This window comes from Mastigoproctus giganteus, chromosome 1 (assembly GCF_048544385.1).
Source record: "Mastigoproctus giganteus isolate SK-2022 chromosome 1, ASM4854438v1, whole genome shotgun sequence".
Classification (NCBI taxonomy): Eukaryota; Metazoa; Arthropoda; class Arachnida; order Uropygi; family Thelyphonidae; genus Mastigoproctus; species Mastigoproctus giganteus.
This window is the reverse complement of record NC_143575.1, coordinates 135,552,158-135,577,240: the sequence shown is the minus strand read 5'-3', so window position 1 is coordinate 135,577,240 and position 25,083 is coordinate 135,552,158. Positions and strand designations below refer to the sequence as shown.

Genomic DNA, 25,083 nt, shown 5'->3' with positions numbered 1-25,083 from the left:
ATCTACAAAATCTCTCTCTAAAATTCAAATTATACTAAAGTATGTATTGTTACTAGGAATATAAAGCAACTCTAAAAAATAAATTAATATGCCAATTTAAGTCAATAAAAAAGCAAAAACTTCTCTATTTGCTGGAGCCGTAAAAACTTTGCCTGTTCACATGTACTCTCGCACCAAATCTCATATATAATTTGTATTATGAAATGTAATTTTTATAATTGTAATAAATATCATATAACATATATATTTTTAATATATATATATATATATATATATACAGATATATACAGAGAGAGAATCAGATCTAATGGGCAGAAAATTGAGTCGGGTGCTGCAAAATAAAATAAATAATTCAGGCTGTTATTAAAAAAAAGGTTGAAAACCACTGGGTTATCTGTTAAACTGTATGATTCTTAATATCTCTGTTGGACTGTTACATTAACTTGCTGTGTCTAGCTATAGAAGTGCCGCTGTTTATTGGTTATTTTCTGGTTATGGACCATTCTCTACTACACACAGTTTTGTACATGGAAATTACCATCAGGGTTGCTGTGTTTGTTTTATGATAGATGCAATCTAATGCCAACAATCATATCATACTCAAGGTCACTTAGGGCCTGTTTATTTATTCTACTGCAAAATCTTTATTACGCATGTATGTGTGCATATTTCTTATGTCTCTCCTCATCCATACTATATGAACGATTTTGCATTTTCATTCCTTCAGCATTTAATTGCTTCTTATAACCTGGACTGCTCAGCAATCATACAGTGACATCTGTCACTATTTTACGCAACATTATTCTTTTCTTTAAGATTAATGGTCTTTTGTTTAAATGGATGAGCAGTAACAAAAATCAAAAATTTCTGCTAGACGAATTACTATATATCATTTTTACAATACAACTGAAAGTTTTGTGTCAAAACACAAATAGTTTTTTTTTTCAAAATTCTGGGTTATATCACAAAAGTATTTGATTGTTTCCTCATAAAATTAGTAACATTTATTGATTCTTTTATATTGCATTTATATTGCGATATAAAAGAATTATAAGATGGCAATTGATAGAGTGATTTATATTGTATTTTATTACACAAAGGTATATGATTTTGGATAATTAGTTTCTTCCTTTAGACTGTATATGCCTCTTCTGTATTGTACTAAAGGTCAAGTGATGAAAACTTATTTACTATTGTAATGGTTTGTTTGTTGTTTGTTGTTTGGTTTTTAGGAGCATTAGCAACTAAGGCCATATTGCTCCGGGGATATGTGGTCATCATTCCCTGATGGGAAGGAGCAGCAGCAGTGCGTAGCACAAGCTTCTTGATTAGACCGGGGTTCGAGCCCGTCACCACCAAATACGGAGGATACGGAAAGGTCAGGGAATGACCACCGCATATCCCGGAGCAATATGGCCTTAGTTGCTAATGCTCCTAAAAAACAAAAAAAACAAAAAAAAAAACATCATTCCCTGACCTTTCCGCATCCTCCGTATTTGGTGGTCACGAGCGTGAACCCCAGTCTAAATCAAGAAGCGCACTGCTGCTCCTGCCCACCTGGCTACAGAGGCGCCATAATGGTTTATGTACACGTGTATTGTAACTTCTTTTAGTCATTTTTTAACTGAGTTTTTGGACTATATAATGCTTTCCATAGCCGAGTGGGCACGAGCGGGAGTGCAGTAGCACACGCTCTTTGAGTAGACCGCGGTTCAAGCCCCCGACTGCTGAATACGGTCGATCTGCCAACCCGCACTGGACCAGCGTGGCAGATTATGGTCCATTTCCCTCAACATAAATTGTTGAGGCGGATTCTATCCTGCAGTGGGTTGATAATGGCTGCACTTTATTTATTTATTTTTTTTTACTATGGTGCTTTCTGTGCTGAATGATGATGATGATGGCAAGGGTCCCACTGATGAGTAGAACCTTCATCCTTTCAGCACTGACAGCACCTTATTTTTAGAAAAACAACTAATAATACATGTGTTTAATTATAAGCGACTGACAAGTGTAGTACAGGACTTGCAATTTTAAATAGTTGGAAGTGTCATATTTTTGCATAAACTGATCACATGCCTTTTGCATAGGTCTGAATTGTTGTTTAACTGGACCTTCTCATCCCTCCCTTTATTTTGCTTAGTCTGCAAAATGAAGGTGCAAATGAATATTTATTTATTTATGTATTTATCTTTATCTTTCTTAATTGTTCAATTTTAGGAAAACTTCCTCCAAGTGAAAATTTGGTCCTTCCACCCGGGCCCCCTGGGCCTCCAGGTCCTCATGGATCCCAAGGTCTTGATGGATTACAAGGAGTCCCAGGCATTCCAGGTACACCAGGTTTAGATGGCTTGCCAGGACCAAAAGGAGATAAAGGAGAGGATGGTTTACCTGGCCCACCAGGACCTAGAGGTTAATTTATCCTTCTTTGTTCTTTATTTTATATATACAGGGTAATTCAAAATGAAGTCCGAGGTTTCAAACAATTCCTGTACTGAAACCCCAGACTTCATTTTGAATAAGCCTGTATATGTACATGTATTTTTAAATTTTGATTTAAACTTATTTAAATTTAAATTGTTCATTAAAAAAAAATAAAACAAACTTCTTTTAACTTCTCTGATTAAAATATAGCATAAATATTGTTCCTGATATGAAAGGCCTTCTCTGAAACAACAGCCAAATTTCAGGTTTATGGATATTGCTATTTTGATGATGATGACTGATAAATGTTATATGAACATATGTTTCTTATTTTTAAACATTTTAACGGAGCTTTCCAAAGTGGGTATTCTGACACTTTTGGGGTGCTGATTATGTCCAAGGTATCACTCAAATTTTGAGCATCTTGTTAGTACGATCTTTTTTTTTTTATCACTGATTTCCTTTCATTGCATATATTGATATAATAAATTGATTAAAATTTACATTAATTATTGTGTGTAATTCATATATGTCACAGCTGGCAACTTCTGGGTGTGTTGTCCGTCTTTGAAAACTAATAAAAACTAATGCAGTTGATTTCAGATGGTCTTGGTTAGCTTAGTTTTTAATACTGTAAATCTTTTCTCTCTCTCTCTCTCTCTCTCTCTCTCTCTCTGTCTCCCCCCCCCCCCATTTTCGCCTACATGTTTTTGGCCCAAAACAAAGAAAGTTGTGTGGTGTTTAATTTTCCATTTACTTCAAGATTTGACATCACAAAAAATGTTGTGATGTCAAAGAATTACAATATTTTGGGTGGGGTGTTTGATTTAATTTTGGCATGTACATAATGTCCTTGTCAAAAAAAGGTTGAAATCCATTGCATTATATAATGTTGAACAACTCAAATTTTAAAGTTGGAAGTTTCATTCTTACCTTACTTGTCCCACCAAAAATTACCACAAATTAGTTCTTAGTTCTTTTATTGCAAATTACTTGTAATCATATTATGCCTGATACTTAGGTGTTGTGTGGGGGTGGGGATTTTATTTATTATTTATTAATTATATTTATATATCCTTTTGAAATTTCCCCTTTTTAAATTTTCCCCTTTTGAAAGTTCCCCTTTTTAAATAACCCCTCACTTGCGCATCTGACTATTAACTTCACAGAAAATTTTAGATTCAATGGGAAAAGCTCTTTAGATGTATTTAATGCCCTTTGGATAGGCTGGTGCTCAGAACAACAAAAATACACAAAGGTTGTTTATAAAATTTACTAAATACAAAATTTAGTTGTATATAAAATTTTATTCATGTACATATTTACATGAATACATCAAAACCAAAATGATTAAACTCAAACACATGACAAAATAATCTAATATCATCTACTTATATATATATATATATATATATATATATATATATCATAATCAAAATTCCCCTTTCAAGAACTGATAATGTTTCTTCCTCCTTACACCTCAGCTCAAATAACTTTCAAAAATCTGTTAACATTCTCTCTCCTTTACAAATCAATTTGTTATCCCCCCCCCCCCTTTATAACAAATTATAATTTACAACTTTCTTCAATACAGGTAATCATGCCACTGCCAATTTCTACAAATAACTACTTGAACATTTGATGGCTACCATCAGTTTTCTTATTCCCACTAATTCCTTTCCAAAATTCAATACTTATTCATTTACTTATTAGAATGATAAGTAAATGAATAATTCCCATCTCACTTCTAATTCCCATCCAAAACATATTTAATTGTAGCCTATCAAGCAATTATAAACAAGGCATCAATTACTTCGAATAAACTAAAAGACTTCTATACACTTATTAACATGCTCTGGTTATTGTCATTCAGCACATATTCTACAATAACGTACCCTGACAACTGAGTAATTCTTATACCTATCTCAGTGTTCTGTTTAAAAGCTCTACCAATTCAGCTATCAGGGTATCTACAGTCTTTTGTGTGAATGAGAATACTTAAGAGAACTAATCACTTACTTAGTTATCTTGAAGGGCTCTCCGGCATGTCCTTCATCTTTCTCGCGGTGAACAGCAGGTCTGTTCCATCTGGAACGCATCTCACAAACCCTTGGAGAGTTCAACAGGAGTTTTCAGGTTTGCTTCTTGGGTTTCGAGTACTTTTCTCCTTAAAAGCGATTCACTTCATCTGGTTAGAACGGTTGTTCTCACTTTTGTTTGGCTGCGGACTTTATCGGCTTCAGCACCATTTATCTCCTGGTATCAGACATCTCGTTACTCGATAATGGATTTGATTTCTTCTCATCCTTTGTGAGAGATCCTGTAATGAACTAACTTCTACCGTATTCTGCCTTCTCAACTATTTTAATTGCCTTCTGCTCTTTACTGACAATACGTCGGGCTTCCTTTATTGTCCAACAATTTTAATTTTTCTCTACGGCACTTTTCTCCATCCCTTTCACTCCTTCACTCAAAAATACTCTGTCTGCTACTGACATTACTGATGGATTGACTAACTGACTGACTAATACATCTTAACTTATTCTCTCCACTTACTCGACTGCCTCTCTCACTAATTCTATCTTAAAACTTATTTACCCTTTCTCAACTAACTACACTTTGAAACTTATCTACCTATTCTTTCTCGACTAACTACTCCATCTTAAACTGGTCAGCACTTGCTCAACTCTGACAGACCCTCTTCCCAACCCTTTCACTCTCTTTTTGTTCTACCTTCCTTCATCTTTTTCCCGAGTCCGCCACGCCTATTACCAGTGACTCCTTCCAATCCTATACTCATCCTCGGATTCTTCTCCTTTTATTTGTTAGAAGATCCTTACTCAGCCTGCCAGGAAGGTAGCACGTGTTACAATACACCCACTTTTACTATTTTACTGGATCTGCTGCCATACTCTTTGATGTTTGCCGATTATCCCAAATAAAAACACTCAACTCTCATCTAACACCTTTGACCCTGTAACGTTTTAAAAACACAGCTCACATTTAGTGACCACAGCATCTATCTTTGGAAACTTATGTGCTGGTCAAGAACCCACTTCCTGTTTACTACCCCGCATAAACCTTAATTCGTCTGTTTGCGCCAGACCCCATGCTGCTTTGCCGTAAATTTCTCTTTGTATATCCCTGAGTACAATGGAAGTTGAAAGCACGGACCCTGCCTTTATTTCTTACCGAATAATCTTATTAGTGAAATAGATGATATTACCATCTTATCCCATTAGCGGCAAGAATCTTTTAAAAAAAAAAAAACTAACTTTCAAAATCTTTATAAAAAGAATTTTATTTTTATAAGATTCCATATCTTACAGTTGTTTGAAAAGGCATTTTTCAAAATTTAAATTTGAATAGTGCATTTAAATGGTTCTTAGCAGACAATATTAAGAATATGTGTTCAGCATTACAGACTATGAGCCTCTAAAGATGCTTATTGTTCTTAAGATTATAATATCCCACTTCGTGGTCGACAAATAACAGAATACCCAAATTGCTGGACTCCTCATGAGAGTTAAAGAAGCCTGACCACCAAGGTTACCGGATTTCAAGTTAATATTACTATTAGTAGTGGCAGATGTGACTTACGCATAATTCATGGATTCTGATAATTCATACAGTTAGCATTAGTAGAGGCATACGATGCCATATAAGCAAGCTTATATGGCATTAGCCAAAAAAAAAAAAAAAAAACCCCTTCCCATTTCACCCATTAATTAACTCCAAATGTCTGACTAGTTCTGCCATGAATTTATTTAAGCTATCAAATTCTACGACTACAGATAGAAGTTTGTTCCAACAATCAACCACCCGCTGTCTAAAGGCAAATTTCCATGCATCTATTCTACAATATCTTTCCTCAATTTGAATTTATGTCCCGTCAAGCCACTATCTGGGCAAGAGGAAGAATCCCATCAGCATTGAGCTTGCAAAAAAGATTCCAAGGCCTTATACGCCTCAAACAGATCACCTCAGAGGTTCCAAGTCACCAGACACTGAAATTTACAGAACTTAAGTTTTTCTTTGTAAGAGCAACCCCTTGTTCCATTCACTAATCTCTTTACCCTTCTCTGTACTCATTCCAGCATCTCCACATCTTTCCTAAAATGAGGCCTACAGACCTGTACACATTACTCAAGGTGTGGTCTGACTATTGCCTTATACAAAGGGATAAGCACTTCCTTATCCCTGCTAGAAAAATTACTGTATATAATTGACAAGACACCATGAGCTATTCTTGCACACTGTCTGCATTGATCAGAAAAATTCATATCTCACTGCACAATTACCCTCAGGTCTTTTTTATTCTCTACCACCCTAAGTGTATTACCACCCAATTGATACATTACTCTGTGGTTACTGCTATCCATATGCAGTACTTTACATTTGTCAATGTTAAACTTCAGTTGCCACCTCCCAGCCCATCTGCTCAACTTTTCTAGGTTCTGTTGCAGTAGCATGCTGTCATTAGTGTCATTAACAACCCTGCTAACCTTCATTTCGTCTGCAGACTTGGACATTAAGCCTGATATACCTTCATCAATATCATTGATAAATACAGAAAACAACAATGGATCCAACACGGACCCCTGGGGTACCCCACTAATAATATTAATCCATGGATACTGCTCTTCATTATTAGTCCACTATGAGCAGTGTCCATTAATTACCACTCTCTGTCTTCTCCCACTCAACTATCCCTTTATCCAAAGCAGTAATTTGCCCTTAATGCCATAATGCTGCAATTTGTACAGTATTCTTCCATGCGCAAAAGTATCAAAAACTTTCCCGAGGTTCAAGTATATGATATCAAAACTATTTTTTGCATCCAGTTCCTTTGTGACCACATCATAGTATCCAATCAAATTGTTCAGACAAGACTTCCCCTTAACAAACCCATGCTTTGTCTGAACTATAACTGCAGTCTTGTCCGGATGATACTGTAGTGCTTCTTTTCATATTAACTGCACAATCATACACCAACCATTATTAAAAATATAAATAGTGCTATGTTATATTAAAATAATGATGTAGATAAATGAAATAAATAGATTGATAAAATTCCACCAGATAAAACTGATAAAAAGGTAACTGTCTGTACAATAAAATATGAAATTTTAAACTGCAAAGAATTATTTACAATAAAACAATGTAGATAAAACACAGGATGATAAAAGTGCTGAAACACCATAGCTTTCAGAGGCATCCGCCTCCTTTTTCAACAGTGAGGTTTATCGTATGGCACATCCTCAAATATCAGCAGGCTCATGGTTCCCAGCACGTGGTTCTACAGGAGCATGGGTAGTATTCTCCTCATGTGCACTGGAACCGGAAATGGCTTGGTAGCGTGCCAGGTGGAACCGCTCATCCTGTACAAGAACCACTGCCTCGCAGAGGGGAGTGAATGCGGATTCCCTTATCTCTATTAATGGTATTGCTCTCAGAGGAACAAATCTGCAAGCTCTCGAGCCATTTGCGGTCCCAAAATCTATGTGCCCTGTCCACGATAACAGCTTCGTCTGGGGAGATTTGGTGGTGCTCCTCCCAAAAATGTTCTGCCACAGCAGACTTCCCATAATCCGCGGTCTTTATCACGTTCATATGCTCCCCCAGACAATCTTTGAACCGACGTTTCTTTTCACCAACATAACATTCCCCACAATCTGGGCACCTGATCTCATACACGACTCCACTTGTAAATTCCCTTGGTATAAGGTCCTTGACCTGTGACACAACTGTGTGCAACCTCTGCCCTGGAAGCTGCACACAACATGTCTGGCAATCGCATAATACCCGAGCTATATGCTCAGTTTAGGCCCGGATAGTAGGAAATGTATGCGGTAGCAACTGGTGTAAACGGTTCTCTTCTTCCATGCTCTGCTCCTCGGATATATTTATCTATGATCTTCTGGGGGGTAGCCGCATTTTCTGAGATCCACTGTGACACCTTTAATTTCTTCTTTTCTATCCTCGGGGGGAGCTACAATGGGACCCAGCCCTATCCAACAATGCCCTAATAACACTATTCTTATGATGGTTGGTTTGTTCCGTATTGTAATGTGTATATTGGCCCCGGCACATGGGTTTCCTATATACACTGGTTTTCAGCCTAGGGCCTTCCCTATCTACCAACACATCAAGTAAAGGGAGGGTACCCTCTACTTCCACCTCCGAGGTAAAATGAATAAATGGGGAGAAGCTATTAAGGAAACTAAGCACCTCATCCTCTCTCCTTCCCTCCGAATAATTGTAAACGTATCGTCGACATATCATTTCCATGCGCGCATGGGGAGAACCGACCCATCAAAAATCCTGGCTTCGAGCTCCTCCATAGCTAAATTTGCTATGATAGCATTAATAGGGGAATCCATTGCTGTGCCATGAACCTGCTTATACACTGTGTTTTGAAACACCATGGGTAGTGCTTGAGAGACATAGCTCCACCCCACTACAAATGTTCTCCACGCTTAACGGAGACCTATTGCTTAGGGTGTCATCCTTCTCCAATGCCATGTGTGCATATTGCACCCCCATGGTCAATAGGAATACACATGAACAAGGATATCACATCGAATGATACCATGGCCTTGCCCTCTTCTATAGCCTGATCCCTTATGAATCGCACCAAGTCTCCACTATCCCTGATGGTAAAATTGGAACATCCAACAATAGGAGAAATCAGTCTGGCTAGGAACCTGGACAAAGCATATGTAGGACTGCCTATAAATGACACAATCGGCCTAAGTGGCTATAGAAGAGGGTGAGGCCATGGTATCATTCCCAACTTTAAAGGATTTTGGGAGATGAAAAAACAAACTATTCTTCACACTAGTAGTCTATGAGATACAATTGATTATATACTCAAATAGTGACAGTGTATTATTCAGTTAATTTTTTTAAGTGTGAAAAAGGTAACTTGTAAACAATAAATCAGTTCTATGATATAAATTTTTAATTTTGGATACCTATCGTCTGGACACCCCATATTTACTATTACTATTACTATTATTATTGGCATATGGTGCAAGGAAGCCTAAGGCTTATGCTGCACCAGCCAACAAAAAAAAAAAGATTCTGAATTACCCAGAGAGAGAGAGAGAACAAGAATCAGAAGGGAATCACCAAGAAAAAGAAGAATGATGATGTCCAGCTCAGGACCCTGGGTGTGCCAAGCCCATACTCACCAGATGTGAGTCCCTGGGGTTCAAGTGAGCAAGTATGTGAGGATCCATGATTATTTTTTAAAGCCAAAAAGGGTCCACGAGCAAAAAAGGTTGGGAAACACTGGTCTAGATGATCCCATAAAAGCTCTTGGGTTTAAGTCAGGTTATTAGAGTAGCAACACCATAATTTGCAATACCCCTTCTTATTGTTTATTTGTTAGAAAGTCCCTGCACAGCTTAGAATTTGAGAATGAGGGTAGCCAGTGCGGACGTAGCTTATTGCCGCTCCTGGAACAGAGAAGTTTTTTCTGATTTATTTTCTGTTTTATTAGCTTGAATTGGCATATTAACTTATTTTCTAGGGTAGCTTTATATTCCTAGTTACGATACTTAGTTTAAAGTTTAACTTAGATAGAGATTTTGTAGGTATTACTTAGTATCGGTAAGGGTATCAAATCCACGTGTTACAAGTTGCAGCTCCGTTGAACGAGAGGTTTTTTTTTTTTTTTAACCATATTTAGCTGATTTATTAACCAATTGTTATATCAAATTATTTTCTGTAAGTAGCTAGTCAGGATCCTTAGTTTTTTCTGAATTGAGACAGCAAGATTTGGAAGTTAATCGATACTTAAGTGTCCGTAGATTTACCGTTCATAAATTGCCGCCATCGTTACGCGATACAAAATATCTCGAACTAGATAGCATAAGCTTAGTATAGTATAGTACATAATATAATATTGTCAGTTAATCAGTAAATCTATTAATCTTGTTGAACTTTATTGCCAATTAAATTGTACTTTTAACTATATACATATAATGACTTAAGAAAATAACACAATGGTACCCAAGAGGAGCTAGAAGAAAACCTGGAAGACAAAGGCGGAGATGGATGGATGAAATTCATGAGTTTTTGGGTAGTAAATGGATGGCCAGTGCTCAAAACAGAAGGAACTGGAAAGTTGCTGGAGAGGCCTTCATCCTGCAGTGGATTGAAAATGGCTGATGATGATGATGATATAGCAACTTAGATTACGTAACATAAATAATTAGCAAAAATAAATAATTAATACTTAACTTGATACGTAAGTTATATAAAGGGATTTCGTAGATAACACTCGATACTGAAACATAAATATAGCGTTATAACTGTGTTGGTATACAAGTTTAGGGTTTTAATTTTGTACTGAAATTTAAATTTTATTGAAATTAAATCGAAATCATGACTCAGACCAGAGCAGCAAATCAAAAGTGGTTCAGGGGAGAACTGGGGGGGGGGGGGGGAAGGGCAGTTGCCCTCTGAATCAGAGCCTTTTAAAATGCACTATTTGCTTGATGTTTGTGGAGCAGTCATGGGGGATGTCTTTGTATGTGCGCGATGCAAGGAGTGTAAGGAAATCAGGCGACAACTCAGCGTTATGGGCCTATATGAGAACTTGAACGACAGGATGGATGCCCTCAAAGGATTAAAAGTGAGGGGCCCATCAAGCTCTCAGCTGCCCACACCAATGCCAGAGCTTGGCCATCACTTCGGCATCACACAACACAGCGGCAGCCCCCAAGGCAGAATGCGCTGGTCCCAAAGGAACTAGTAGTTGTTGTTGGTGACTCTATTGTCAGGGAACATGCTTTGTAAAAAGGATAGGTGGAACAGGCCAGGGTATGTCTGCCAGGGGCAAAGTTTGATGATGTTATAGAGCGGTTATCATCTTTTAAGGGCACAAAAGGTGATATAGTTGTACACGTTGGCACTAATGATATTAAGAGTAGGAGACCGGCGGAATTACTTAACAAGTACAGGTCACTGTTGAAAAAAAGCTGTGAATTAGGGTTGAATTTGAAAGTGTCTGCAATTCTGCCCAGACGCAATAGGAGGGAGTATATGATGAGAGCCCTTTCAATCAATTCGGCCCTGGAATGATTGTGCAAGGCTCAAGGGGTAGAATTATTTTCAGCCTGGTCTGTACTTGTTAACAGGAGAGACTGCTTCTACAGGGATGGGATACACTTAAATAGAAAGGGTGCAAGAATGATTGTTGATGCTATCGAGGCAGTGTTAGGTGGGTTGGAAAACTGCTAGATTGGGGGATAAAAGGACTAATAGATTAACAGTAGCCATTGAAAGAGGTGAAAGTGATTCTTGCCCTGCTTCTATTGGAATGGGCAGCAGCTTGGAAAATAAGATGCAGGATATTTCAGAGTCTGCTGGGAGTCATTGGGGTACAAGTAAACACATGGGTTGTGTTAGGATAGCTAAGAAAAAAAAACGGGTGCATGTATACTTGTGTGTACACCAATGCTAGAAGTTTGGTAAATAAATTTGATGAATTTGAGGTATTGCTCAAAGCATCAAAGGCGGATATTGTTGGAATATCAGAGACGTGGTGTCACACAGATATAAGTAATGCAGAACTGGAATTTGGGGAGTATGTCTACAGAAAGGATAGACAGGATAGGAAGGGAGGAGGGGTTATGCTATTAGTTAAGAAACACATAAAATCGAAATAAGTGAAGCCAGTCGACATCGCTGGACAGTGAAGTGTTGAGTCAGTTTGGTGTGACATAAGCATTGGGAGATCAAAATTGAGAGTAGGAGTGCGCTATAGGCCTAATGACTCTAATGAGTATAATAAGAAACTGTACAGGGAAATGGAGTGGGCCAGTAAATCAGACAGTCTTATAATGGGGGATTTTAATTTCCCAGATATTGACTGGAATTTGTGGGTTGGTCACTCACACACTAGCAAGGCTTTTGTGAATTTATTGGATGATTGTTTTCTAAATCAGCATGTTTGGGAGGCAACTAGAGGGAGCAGTACTCTTGATTTGATTATCAGTAGTGATTCTTCATGCATTAAGAATCTGCAGATACAGGAACCACTAGGTGGCAGTGATCACAGTGTGCTGAAGTGGGATTTACTCAAGGAGGTAACTACCATCAGGGGTAAAGGGAAGGGTTATTGCTTTCGTAAAGGCGACTACGATGGTCTGAGACAGTATTTAAATTCTATACAGTGGGACCAACTGATGATGTTACCAACAGCAAACTCAAAATGGGAAGCATTCAAAGAACTTATCTTGGAAGCTACTAGGCGTTACATACCAACTAAGAAATATTGTTCAAGGTTCAGGCCTAAATGGATGTCAGATGAACTAATGAGACATATGGCAGAGAAGAAAAATGCATAGGATTCATATAAATTAACATGTGACACAGAAGCCTATGATAGATATAAGTTGATCTGTAACCAAGTTACAAAGGAGGTTAGGCAGGCGAAGGCAGATTATGAGAAATCTTTGGCAAGGGATGCAAAGAAAAACAGCAAGGAGTTCTTTGCTTATTTAAACTCTAGAAGGAAGGGGATGAATCAGATTGATCCACTTGATATCAATGGTTCAACTGTTCATGATCCTGCTCAGGTAGCTAACAAACTAAATCAATATTTTGTATCTACATTCACACATGATGAGTTATTCAGGAAGGGGAATGCCATAGATGAAGTAAACACTGGCAGTGAGCTAGATGATATTGTAATAATTGAGAGTAAAGTGGAGGAGAAATTGTTGAAGATAAATACAAGAAAGGCACAGGGGGTGGATAGGATCTATCCAGTTATATTAAAGGAGGCAGCAAAGGAAGTAAGCAATGCGTTAGCCATAATTATGAGAGCTTCCTTGGACTCAGGGGAGGTACCCACAGACTGGAGATGTGCAAATGTAACCCCAATTCACAAAGGAGCATCAAAGGCTGACACAAGTAATTATAGACATGTGAGTTTACCTTCTGTTCCAGGAAAATTAATGGAAGCACTGATTAAAAAAGCACTGCAGGATCATCTTGACAAGAATTCAGTTATAGCTCAGACACGGCATGGTTTTGTTAAGGGAAGGTCTTGCCTGACCAATTTGATTCGATACTATGATGTAGTCACAAAAGAACGTGATGCAGGGAATAACTTTGATATTATATATTTGGATCTTAGAAAGGCTTTTGATACTGTTGCACACGGAAGACTCCTGCACAAATTGGAGCAGTGTGGTATTGGTGGCAAATTGTTGCTATGGATAAAGGGATGGTTGAGTTGCAGAAGACAGAGAGTGGTAATTAATGGACACTGCTCATCGTGGACTAATGTTATTAGTGGAGTCCCTCAGGGTTCAGTGTTGGGTCCATTGTTGTTTTCTGTATTTATAGATAATATTGATGATGGTATATCAAGCTTAATGTCCAAGTTTGCAGACCATACAAAGGTTGGCAGGGTTATTAAGGACGCTACTGACGCTATGCTGCTGCAACAGGATCTGGAAAGGTTGAGCAGATGGGCTCAGAGGTGGAAAATGAAGTTTAACATTGACAAACGTAAAGTACTACATATGGGAAACAGCAACCCCAGAGCAACGTATGAACTCTGTGGTACTACACTGACAGTGGTAGAGAATGAAAAGTACCTGGGGGTAATTGTGCAGGCAGATATGAAGTTCTCTGAGCAATGCAGATGGGCTGCAAGAGTAGCTCATAGTGTCTTATCAATGATATACAAGAATTTTTCTAGCAGGGATAGGGAGGTGATTATTCCCTTCTATAAAGCAATGGTCAGGCCCCACCTTGAGTACTGTATACAGGTCTGGAGGCCTCATTTCAAGAAGGATATAGAGCTGCTGGAACGAGTACAGAGAAGTGCAACAAGGTTAGTGAACGGAACGAAGAGTTGCTCTTACGAAGAAAGGCTTAAGATTTGCAAATTACAGTGTCTGAAGACTAGGCACCGGTGAGGTGATCTGATAGAGGTGTACAAAGCCTTGAATGGGTTGAGCATGCTCAATGCTGATGGGATACTGCCTCTTGCTCAGAATAATCACCTGAGAGGGCATTAATTTGAATTGAGGAAATACAGATGTAGGATAGATGTGCAGAAATTTGCCTTTAGCCAGTGGGTAGTGTTGGATGGTGGAACAGACTTCCATCCCTTGTTGCGGAAGTCGATAGCCTAAATAAATTTAAGGCTCAGCTGGACAGGTATTTCGAATGAATGGAGAGGTGAAGTAGAAGGGTTTTTTTTTTTTTTTTTGGCTGATGCTGCATAAGCTTGCTTTCTTTCATAATATGCCTCTACTAATGCTAATGCTAATATAAAATTTCTCCCAGAAAGTCCAGAGGATATTGCAATATGTTCAAGAATGTTTTCATAGCCTTCTTTTTTTAAAATTCTCAACTCTGATTATGTCACCCAATCTAGAAAAACAAGCCATCCCAGATCATGATGAAACCACCAACATGCTTGACTGTAGGCACTAAACAATGTGGCACTATTTTTCTTCAGTTGTTTAACTCACATAAACTATACTTTGGACCAAAAATTTCAGATTTGGATTTCAAACCATCTACAGTGTCTTTTTCCACCCTTCAATGTTGGTAGCTCTTAGCCCAATACAACATTTTCCTTTTGATTTTCTGATTTTATTAAGCATTTTTGGACTGCTACACGACCATGAAGTCCAGCTTGTTTAGGACAAAGTTTACAGTGATGTAGATACAGGAGTTTCGCTGTTCCTATTAAACTTAGCTCAAATTTCAGGTGATCTCACATTTCTAAATGCAATCAGTAAGTCACTGATTGCATTTAGAAATCAGTGCTATGGTCGTGTCTTGTGCTTCTGGTGTAATGCGTGGTAGTTATGATCGTGGTTTGTCCTTTAAACTGCCAGCCTCCTTGAATCGTTGAAAGGTAATTTGTACTTAAAAGATAGTTTTTTCAATACTTCTCCTGGAATAACTTTCTTTATATAGAGATATAATAGCACTTCTTTCTTGAACACTCAGTATCTTATTTCTTGCCATATTTATCACGAAACACACAAAACTTATATGACAGGTGTTTGATTTTATAAGTTACTGCTCTTATTCCTCAATTTATATTATAGCAAAACACTCTAGAATTATTTAAAATATTCTATAATATTGAAACAATACTTTCACTTTCTAAAATGTTCTAGAATCATCTACAATATTCTACCACAATCAGGAGAGTCTTCTACACCTTTCAGGAACATCCTTGAATATTCAGATTTCTTAAATATTACACTGGTCAACACGTAAAATGTTATGAAAATGAAAATACCCAATCTTGACTAATTTTATGCTGCTAAACATGAAACTCATTAAAATATGTCATTTGGTTCTTTTTTCGAGTTACAGTTGGGGTCGCATATTAGCAAGTTACTCTACATTATCAACTAGCTCTCGACAAAACACAAGGTAACCTGCAGTTTTCAATACCACCATGCTCTTATCACATGATTGGCAACTGTCGCCTTACTCTGCATCACACGATAAGTTGTTGTTGCCTGAAATGCATATTCAACTTTGTTGCAGTAATTTTCGAATATGGCTAGGTACTGGGTGATTTGTTCTCAGTTAATGGTTGTTCTCTATGAAATTCCTACTTTTTGCACAGTATTTGTGTCATGTAAGATTAATATGCCCCGTAATTTCTGAAAGTCTGAATGACTTCTGTTATGTGTGTGGAGAAAGTTAGCTTCAAAAAAGGGTCCCTAAAACCGTCCCTTAACTTGAGCCATAAAAAAAGGCCTACTTCTTGTGGGTGTAAAGTTGGCGACCTGGACATGAAATGGGATCCATACATATGCTGCGCTACCTGTTCATCAAAAATCAATGCCAGGTTCAATGGAAAAGTTTGGTGAAACACAAGCAGTTGCTCTTGACATCTCAAAGGCTTTCAATCATGTTTGGCATAAAGGTCTTCTAAACAAGCTTCCATCTTATGGTTTTCCAACTGTTTTTTTGTAATTGGTTTATTACAAAATTTTTTGTAATTTTTATCCAGTTTTCTCTCTGATCGCTCACCTATGGCTCAAGTTAAGGGACCCTAGGGTGATGGTAGATGGCTCTCTCTATTCTGACCTCCACTAATGCTGGTGTTCCCCAAGGTTCAGTCCTTTTCCCCCACTCTTTTCCTCTTGTATATTAATGACCTTCTTCCCTTGACTGGAAATCCTATCCATAGTTTTGCTGATGATAGCACATTGCATTTCACTTTCCATTTTGAGAAACCTTGCCCTGCTCAATCAGCTTCAAATTCTCAAATATCCACTACCAATTCTTTAAATGCTGATCTTCAGGTAATTGTCCAATGGGGCAAAGAAAATTTAGTTGATTTCAATCCTTCTAAAAATCAGTGTTGTCTTATATCTCGCAAAAAGGATTCTTCTGATCCTATGCTTATCTTTAGTGACACTCCGATTTCTAGGCAAAATGATATATCTCTTTTGGGGATTACCCTGACTTCTGATCTCTCTTGGCACGAGCATATTACAAATATTGTTTTCTCTGCATCTAAAAAAACTTAGTTTTCTCTTTCGCTCTCAGTGTTACTTTTCTTCCAAACAGCTGTTCACTCTGTACAGTTCGAATTTGCCCTTAGTGATAGTGAAAAATTAGCATGGAAAGCCTTTCGAAATGTTTTGACTGGTTTTCAAGGAAATATTAAAGCTGGCAACTACAGTCAGCTTGTAGTTGCCGGCTTGAACATACCTGTTTGGTACAGGTATGTTCGAATCTACATCTTAGTGCCATATATTTAAAAAATACCTTGAATAAATATAAAAATATACTTATTTTTGAAAACAAGAGCCAATCTGGCATTTTAAGCACTATTTCCGTGTTTAGCACCCCAAAATCTATAAAGTAAACTTACTTTCATGCCCGTAACAAGATATGACCCAAAATTTGTTGTTCAGTGTTATTTAAGTTTTTTAATTTTTGTACATAATAGAAAATATTTTAATAAAAATTCGTAAATAAGTTGCCCTTATTTTGTGAATATAGTAAGTTGATATGTTGTTTGCACATATAAGCTTATCTGCCTATAAGTATTAGTATTGATAACTAGGCGTTAGTATTAGTAGTGGCAAGCGACACAAGAATGCAAGCATCACTCAAAAAAAAAAAAAAAAAAAAAAAAAAATCCATAGCTGATGTCCATCCCCTACAAGAGTTTGGAATTTCAACTCTTCCACAACAAGAGATGGATGTTTGATCCAACTATCAACCATGCATTGGCTGAAGGCATCTATCCTACAACCAATCTTTCCTCAATTTGGATTTATGTTCTCTCCTGTGTGTAGTCTGAGCAGGAAGAGGATTTCCATCAGCATTAAGCTTGCTCAATGTATTCAAGCCCTTAAACACCTCAATCAGATCACCTGCTTAGGCTCCAGATGCTGCAATTTTCAGAATTGAAACCTTTCTTGGTAAGACCAACCTTTTATTCCCCTCACCAGTCTCACTGCCTTTCTCTGCACTTGCTCCAGCACTTCTGCACCCTTCTTAAAGTGAGGCATCCAAACCTATATTATGCAGTATTCAAGGCATGACTTAACTATTGCCTTGTACAATCGGATAACAACTTCCTTATCCCTACTAGCAAAGTTCGATATGTCACTGACGAAACACCATGAGCTGAACTGGCAGCCTGTTTGCACTGCTCAGACAACTTCATGAATCAATCACCCCAGGCCTTTTTCATTCCACTACTCTGAATGTAGTTCCACAGTTGATAAGTAATAAAGGAAGGTTGAAAAATAAGTTAAGGAGTGTGACAAGCCATTTGTGATATAGTATGTTACAAATGGATTTGTATATGTTACAAGTATATACTGTGCACAAATGAGCCCAAACATTATCACCAGAGAGTCGTTATGCAAATCAAAGCAACTGCAAGTGAACTACGGCATGGGTCAGAACACCGTATAAAAAACACCTGGTACTGAGCTTCGTTAATCAGTGTTACTCTTGTTCTTCAGATGGGAAAGGCTGTGGACTTAAGCGAGTTTGACAAAGGCCAAATTGTAATGGCCAGACGACTGGGTCAAAGCATATCTGAAATGGCACGGCTGGTGGAGTGCTCACAGTCAGCTGTGGTTAGTACCTACCGAAAGTGGCCCGAGGAGGGGGAACCCATGAATTGCTGGCGAGGAGGTGTTGGGCAACCACGGCTCATCAATGCTCAAGGTGTGCGAAGGCTCTCCCAGATGGTATGTGGCAACAGAAGGGCAACTGTGGTGCAACTTGCTGGTAATTGGAATGCTGGTGATGGGAGTTAATGTGTCACAACACACAGTACATTTAACCCTGCTGAAAATGGGGCTGCGTAGCCACAGGCTGCTCCGAGTGCCCATGCTAACCACAGTTCACTGGCGACAGCGCCTACAATGGGCACGCAAGCATCAAAACTGGACCTTGAGTGATTGGAAGAAAGTCGTCTGGTCTGATGAATCATTTCCTGTTGCACCATGTGGACGGCCAAGTATGTATGTGCGTCGTTTACCTGGGGTGGTGATGGCGCCTGGATGCACCTTGGGATGAAAACAAGCCTGTGGCGTCGGTGTCATGCTTTGGGCGATGTTCTGCTGGGATACCCTTGGTCCAGTCATCCATGTGCCAGGGCACTCTGATGTCTACCACCTACCTACACATCAGGAGTCAGCAGCGGCTGCCGTTACGAGTAGACACATTTTTACGAGCTCCTGATTTTTGTGTTAAAATATGAGTTTTAAGTGTTTAGTTCGCCAAGAAAAGTGTTCCCGTCGAAAGACATTCATCTGAGGATTCCCTAGGTGAGACAATTTTGCAAACTTTTGGGAATTTAGCAAATTACCAGCGTTTTTATCTGTGTCCTTTGTTTGCCAGACTACAATGGTCACCATGTGGCTGGCAGCAGGGCCATAGAGAGGCACCGATTATAAAGCGGAGGCCACATTGGTATTGTGCACTTGACTGGGGAGGGTGCCCCAACAGTGTTTTTATCGGGCTGAAAGAGAGCTCCAACACATTTTAATTTTAAGCATTCGTATTCCAATTAATTAAGAGTCAAAACCAACAGCGGGCTTAATGTTCATTCAACGCAGCCGAACCGAGTGATATTCTGCTTAAGGCAACACGTCACTTAAGCTCCTGGCAAGGTCAAGTGGCGACAGGGTTAGTGATTGTTTCTCCCCCACTCCCACCCACTGCTGCATACTTTTTCCTCTAGTCAGAAGAAGTTCACTGTTTCCCCCCCCCCCCCACCTGTTTGTGGGGACAGGCAAAATCTTCTTTAGTGCACAGAAATTCACCAAATTGGACTACGAACTTGTAGCGGGTGTCTTCCTGCACCAAAAATCAAGTCCTACTGAAGCAACACCCTACCGACCCGGAAATCCGGACCTACTTTGATTATTTGAAATTATCCCAACATGGAAGGTAAAACCAATAAAACCCAAACCTCGTTGCAGCATACCAACAAGGATGACATTACAGTCATCGAGCATGACGAGGGGCCAGTGGATACCCGCGCCAGAGCCCCCTCCGCTAAAAGGAAAACCCACTCACAAACCGACACGAGAGAATCACAAGAGATTCATGCCTCCCAACGGGATTCTACCGAAGAGAAACAAGAGGAACAACCACTGGATTCAACCTTGCCCAAGGGCACCGTCCCTGAACAGAAATTAATCCTGCAAACCGCCCTTGAAAACTTATTCAAGAAGCAGAGCAGGTGACTACAGGACTAAGAGCTGAAATCGTTTCCCTGTGGACCAAACTAGAAACAATTTTGGACCAAATGCACCTGGAAAATGAAAAAATAACTGCCAGGCTTGATGCCTATCTTGAAAGTGGGGTGAACAAAGTGCAACAGCGAGCCCCCACTTTTGCTGAAGTGCTGAGGACACAGCAACCCACCAACCAAACAGTAACTAAGGAATCTACCACTAAACGCAAGACCCTTTTGCCACCCCCTCACCTAATCATCGTAAGACCGACCTCCAAAGATGAAGTCCACACCAGCGAAGAGGTAAAGAGCATAGTAGTAAACAACCTTACTGAAGACTTAAAAGCGGCAAAAATCAAATTGGTTCGCAAAACCCGAAATGTGGGTGTTATCATTGAAACCCACACAAAGGCGGATGCAAACCTGATACTAAACAATCAAAGAATCCACACACTTGGATTAGAGGCCCTACCACCAAAAAGAAAGGGACCTTGTGTAATTATATACGACTTGGACAAGGACATATCCCCGACTGAGATCCAAACAGAGCTGTACATGAGAAACCTACAGCAAGACTATCCAGGGAAGGCACCATCAACCATCGTTACTCCGAGATTTCAGACTAAAGCTAGAGCAGGAAACGCCACCAACTGGGTGGTAGAGCTCTCACCAGCGGCCTGGAAGACTATATGCTAGCAAAACAGAGTCTTTATCAACTGGGGCAGCCACCGCTTCAGGGAGTACGTACCCGTCCCAAAATGCTTCCGGTGTTGTAAATTCGGGCATACTACCCACACCTGCGCTCAGACTCAGCCCACCTGCGGCCATTGTACAGAGCGGGGACACGAGTTTAAAAACTGCCCAAATAAGGACAAAGACCCTATCTGTGCTAATTGCAAGTTGGTAAAAATGGATTGCAAACACTCGATAAGGGACCCCAACTGTCCCTCATACATCAAAGCGAAGAGCATACACCAAACTAGAACTGATTATGGCGACTACAACTAAGAAATTCAACGCCACAGAGATGAAAATATTCCAGCATAATGCACAGAGAGCCAGGGCTGTGGCTGACCAGCTACGACTTAAGGCCGACCAAGAGAGCGCTGATATCCTGCTACTTCAGGAACCGTATGCACATTCCAAACAAGTAAGGGGCTACCCACTTGCATATAAACTAATCCAATCTGATGAGGACACTCCCTGGGCTGCGGTCCTGGTCCGAAACCCGGACATCACGGCAACGAAGATCGCACAGCTGTGCACACTATGGGCAGCCTGCCCCCATGTCATCACACCAATAGGAGCCTTCTACGCCATATCCCTCTACTCTAGACCGGGACAGGATATCACAACTGCCATAAATTACTTGCAACAGCTACTTGACATCCTACCAAACCAGCGGATCATTGTGGGAGCAGACGTGAACTGTCGGTCACCTGCATGGCACAGCAAAATGGAGAGCAGAAGAGCTACGCACAATGGTCAGCTACTTGAAAACTTCCTAGCCACCTCGCTGTTTGTGATCCTTAACCAGCCACACCATTTGCACACATTCTGCAACCTGCTTTGGGAAGCAGACATAGACATAACAATAGCCACAGCCAATATGGCCGCGCACATCGACAGATGGACAGTCGAAAATTCCTGGACAACATCCGATCACCGGGTGATCACGTACCGAATCTCAAGAACGCTAACCAGAACCCCAATCACCAGATATCTCACCAACAGATTTGCAATCCACAAAGCGGACTGGAATCAGTTTGCAGTTCACCTAGCCACAGCTATCAAAGCTAGACAACAGCAAATAGAGAAGGAAACTTATCCAGACATCCTGCAAAGAACAGTGACTAACATAATCACAGAGTCCAGAAGTGCAACCATAAAGAAGAAGAGACCCTCCCCAGGAATGGTCCCATGGTGGACCCGGGAGCTGCAAACCCTTAGGAAGGAGGTCGCAAATAGAAGGAAACAATTCCAAAGAGCCCGCAGGTCTTGGCCGCAGGCTGAGGTGGAGGCCTTAAGACAACACTATAGGGAGGCAAGAAATCTATACACAGACAAAATCCAAAAGAGTAAAAGAAAATCCTGGGAGTTACTTGTCTCCACAGCTGGAAATGCGGATCCCTGGGGGGTTATATACAAAGTAACTATGAATAAACTCCCCAGGGGAGAAGTCCTCACGACGACTCGAACTCCACAAGGCACTCTAACAACAACGTGAGAGGAATCAGTCAACAACCTCCTAAACGCAATACTGAAGGAACCAGCACAGCCAACCAGTGAACAACAACTCAAGCTGTGCAAAGAAAATGAAGAATACCTCACAGAACAGATAGAACAACCATTTACAATGGAGGAACTCCAAGAAGCGACTGCCCGGATTAGGCCCAAAAGATGCCCTGGAAGAGATATGCTTGAACCTGAAATCATAAAGAAGGTTGCTGACCTAGAACCCCAACTTCTCTTAAGGCTGTACAATTGCTGCCTGGAGGCTGGCTACTTCCCTAAGGAGTGGAGAACAGCAAATGTCAAATTAATTCTCAAATCCCCAAGCAAAAATTCGGCATTCCCGGAATCATATCGACCCATAGCGCTCCTAACAGTTTTAAGTAAGCTATATGAACGGCTCCTCCATAGACGGATACAACACTACTACTCCACTGCCAACCTTGAGGCAAAAAACCAATTCGGATTCAAGCCAGGTCACTCGACTGTCGATGCGATGAGAAACCTACTGATATCAGTGAATGATTGCCAACAGAAGTACTTTCTCGCTATTGCAGTGGATTTTGCCGGGGCGTTCGACTCACTTTGGTGGCCGAGCGTCCTGGGCAGGCTCAGAATGGCACAGGTCCCAAGCAACCTTTATAATAATATCAAAAGCTACCTCTCACACAGAAAAATAGAAGTGAAAGTACCATACCAACAGATCAGCAGGAACATCCACAGGGGGTGCCCCCAGGGTTCCGTGCTCGGTCCACTGCTGTGGTTTTCTGAACACCGGCCTTGGGGAGGTGGTAACCCAAGCACTTGCCGATGATTTAATTCTCACTGTTTTCTGAACACCGGCCTTGGGGAGGTGGTAACCCAAGCACTTGCCGATGATTTAATTCTCACTGTGACAGCAGATAATAGGACACAACTTGAGACTCGAGCAAATCAAGCTCTGTATACTCTACAGCGGTGGGCTATGGAGAACTTTCTACAGATCTCGCCTGCCAAAACGACTTCCATCTTGCTTAAGGGAAAATTGGACATAAGGAGGCCACTGCAAATTAAAATAAATCGCGCTACAATCAAATTCGCCCAACAAATGAAATACCTCGGGATCATTTTTGACACAAGCTCACATTCCAGTCGCATCTCAGGCAACTCAGGACGAAGATTAGGAACTACTCAGGCCTAATTGTGCGAGTCTCACGCAAGGACTGGGGGCTGAGTAAACAAACCATGTTGCTATACTACAAGACTACTTTTTTCCCAGTGATCACATACGGTGCACCAATATGGTACCATAGAACCAGACTGACCACCAACAAAAGAATACTGGACTCAACACAACGAACAATATTGCTCAAAACAACCCGAGCCTGCAATACTGTGAGCACGGAGGCGCTCCAGGTTCTTACTGGATCCTTACCCCTGGATCTCGAAGTGATCAGATGCGGACTAGCATACTACATATCAAAAGGAATCTCTGTGACTTACTCGGGCTTTACGATTAAACCCACAAACAATATAAAAATGGAAAAGGCTCGGCTCTTGGCACACTTAAAACAGGAATGGCAAAACAGGTGGACAGACTCAACCAAAGGAGAGGTGACACGACGGTTCATACCTGATGTAGACAGGTTTTTCCCAAAACTACCTGTATGGTTCCACCCAGGCCTATATGCCACCTACTTATTGACGGGTCACGGCCCCTTCAACAAGAAACTAACATCTCTGGGCTTCCTCCAAGACCCCAATTGTTCATGTGGCGAACCGGAAAGCTGGACCCACCTCATGCACGAATGTACAAACTACGAGGACCTACGTGGAAATCTAATAACAAGATTGACTTACGTGCCGCGAGGCCAGGAGCATCATCTCTTGGACACAAGCGAAGAATATAAGAACCTCACCAGATTTGCACAGGAACTCTTTGCCAGAAGAAGAACCTGTTCTGCAATCAGGAACTAAGGGCACAGTATGCCTTGTAGCAGACATTAAACTTCCACAACATCGGACTATAAGCAGCACTAGACCACCCTTCCTGATGATGGAAACAGGATCAACGGACCAAACCCATCCGGGATGCAAAAGAGACACTCCACGAGACTACCGTGGTCGTGTATATAACCCATAAATGTGACTGACCTCAACCTACCTGGATGGACACAGCCAATGAATGACATCGGGGAACTGGTTCCGACTGCTTCGTTGGACCCATATCTTTTTCCCCACCTTGAACAGCAGATTTTCTGCCAATGCGCCAATTGGCGACCGAGCTGGGCACTCTTTCCTGGCTTTCTTTCCACTCCACTTCCCTGGCAGGGGGGGGAAGGTGCCTGTCCTCTTGTCTCCTCCCTTCCTCGCCACCCCCAATTTTCCTTCTGGTGGGGCATGGGCATGCCCCACTGACACCTATTGGGGTCGCCTTCCCTATTGACTCCATATTTCTGTCTCTCCCTCCCCTACTCTATCTATACACAAGCGATTGCCCTACACGTCCAAATTTAATCATGTCCAAATTACTGTTTGCCAATAGTTTCGGCCTTTCAAATCCTAGCACTCTTACCCCAGCCACGCGAAAGATCAAAAAAAAAATTTTTTTTTTTTTTTTTTTAGGTCCTAGCCACTGAAATCTGAGGAAATTAGGTGGCAGGACCTGCCAGAGTAATTAATTATAATGCTGATATACCTGGCCTGCCTCCACGGGGCTGAGTGTG

At 40.4% G+C, this 25,083-nt stretch overlaps 1 protein-coding gene across 2 annotated transcripts in view; it reads left to right on the top strand.

The window, feature by feature from the left end:
* Positions 1-25,083, top strand: part of Col4a1 (Collagen type IV alpha 1) — a 1,206,096-nt gene that overhangs the window by 746,908 nt on the left and 434,105 nt on the right. For both annotated transcript variants that reach the window (XM_090374514.1, XM_090374509.1), the window contains exon 23: positions 2,221-2,412. In XM_090374514.1, the coding sequence (XP_090230640.1) occupies positions 2,221-2,412 (192 nt within the window). The remainder of the gene's footprint in view (positions 1-2,220; positions 2,413-25,083) is intronic.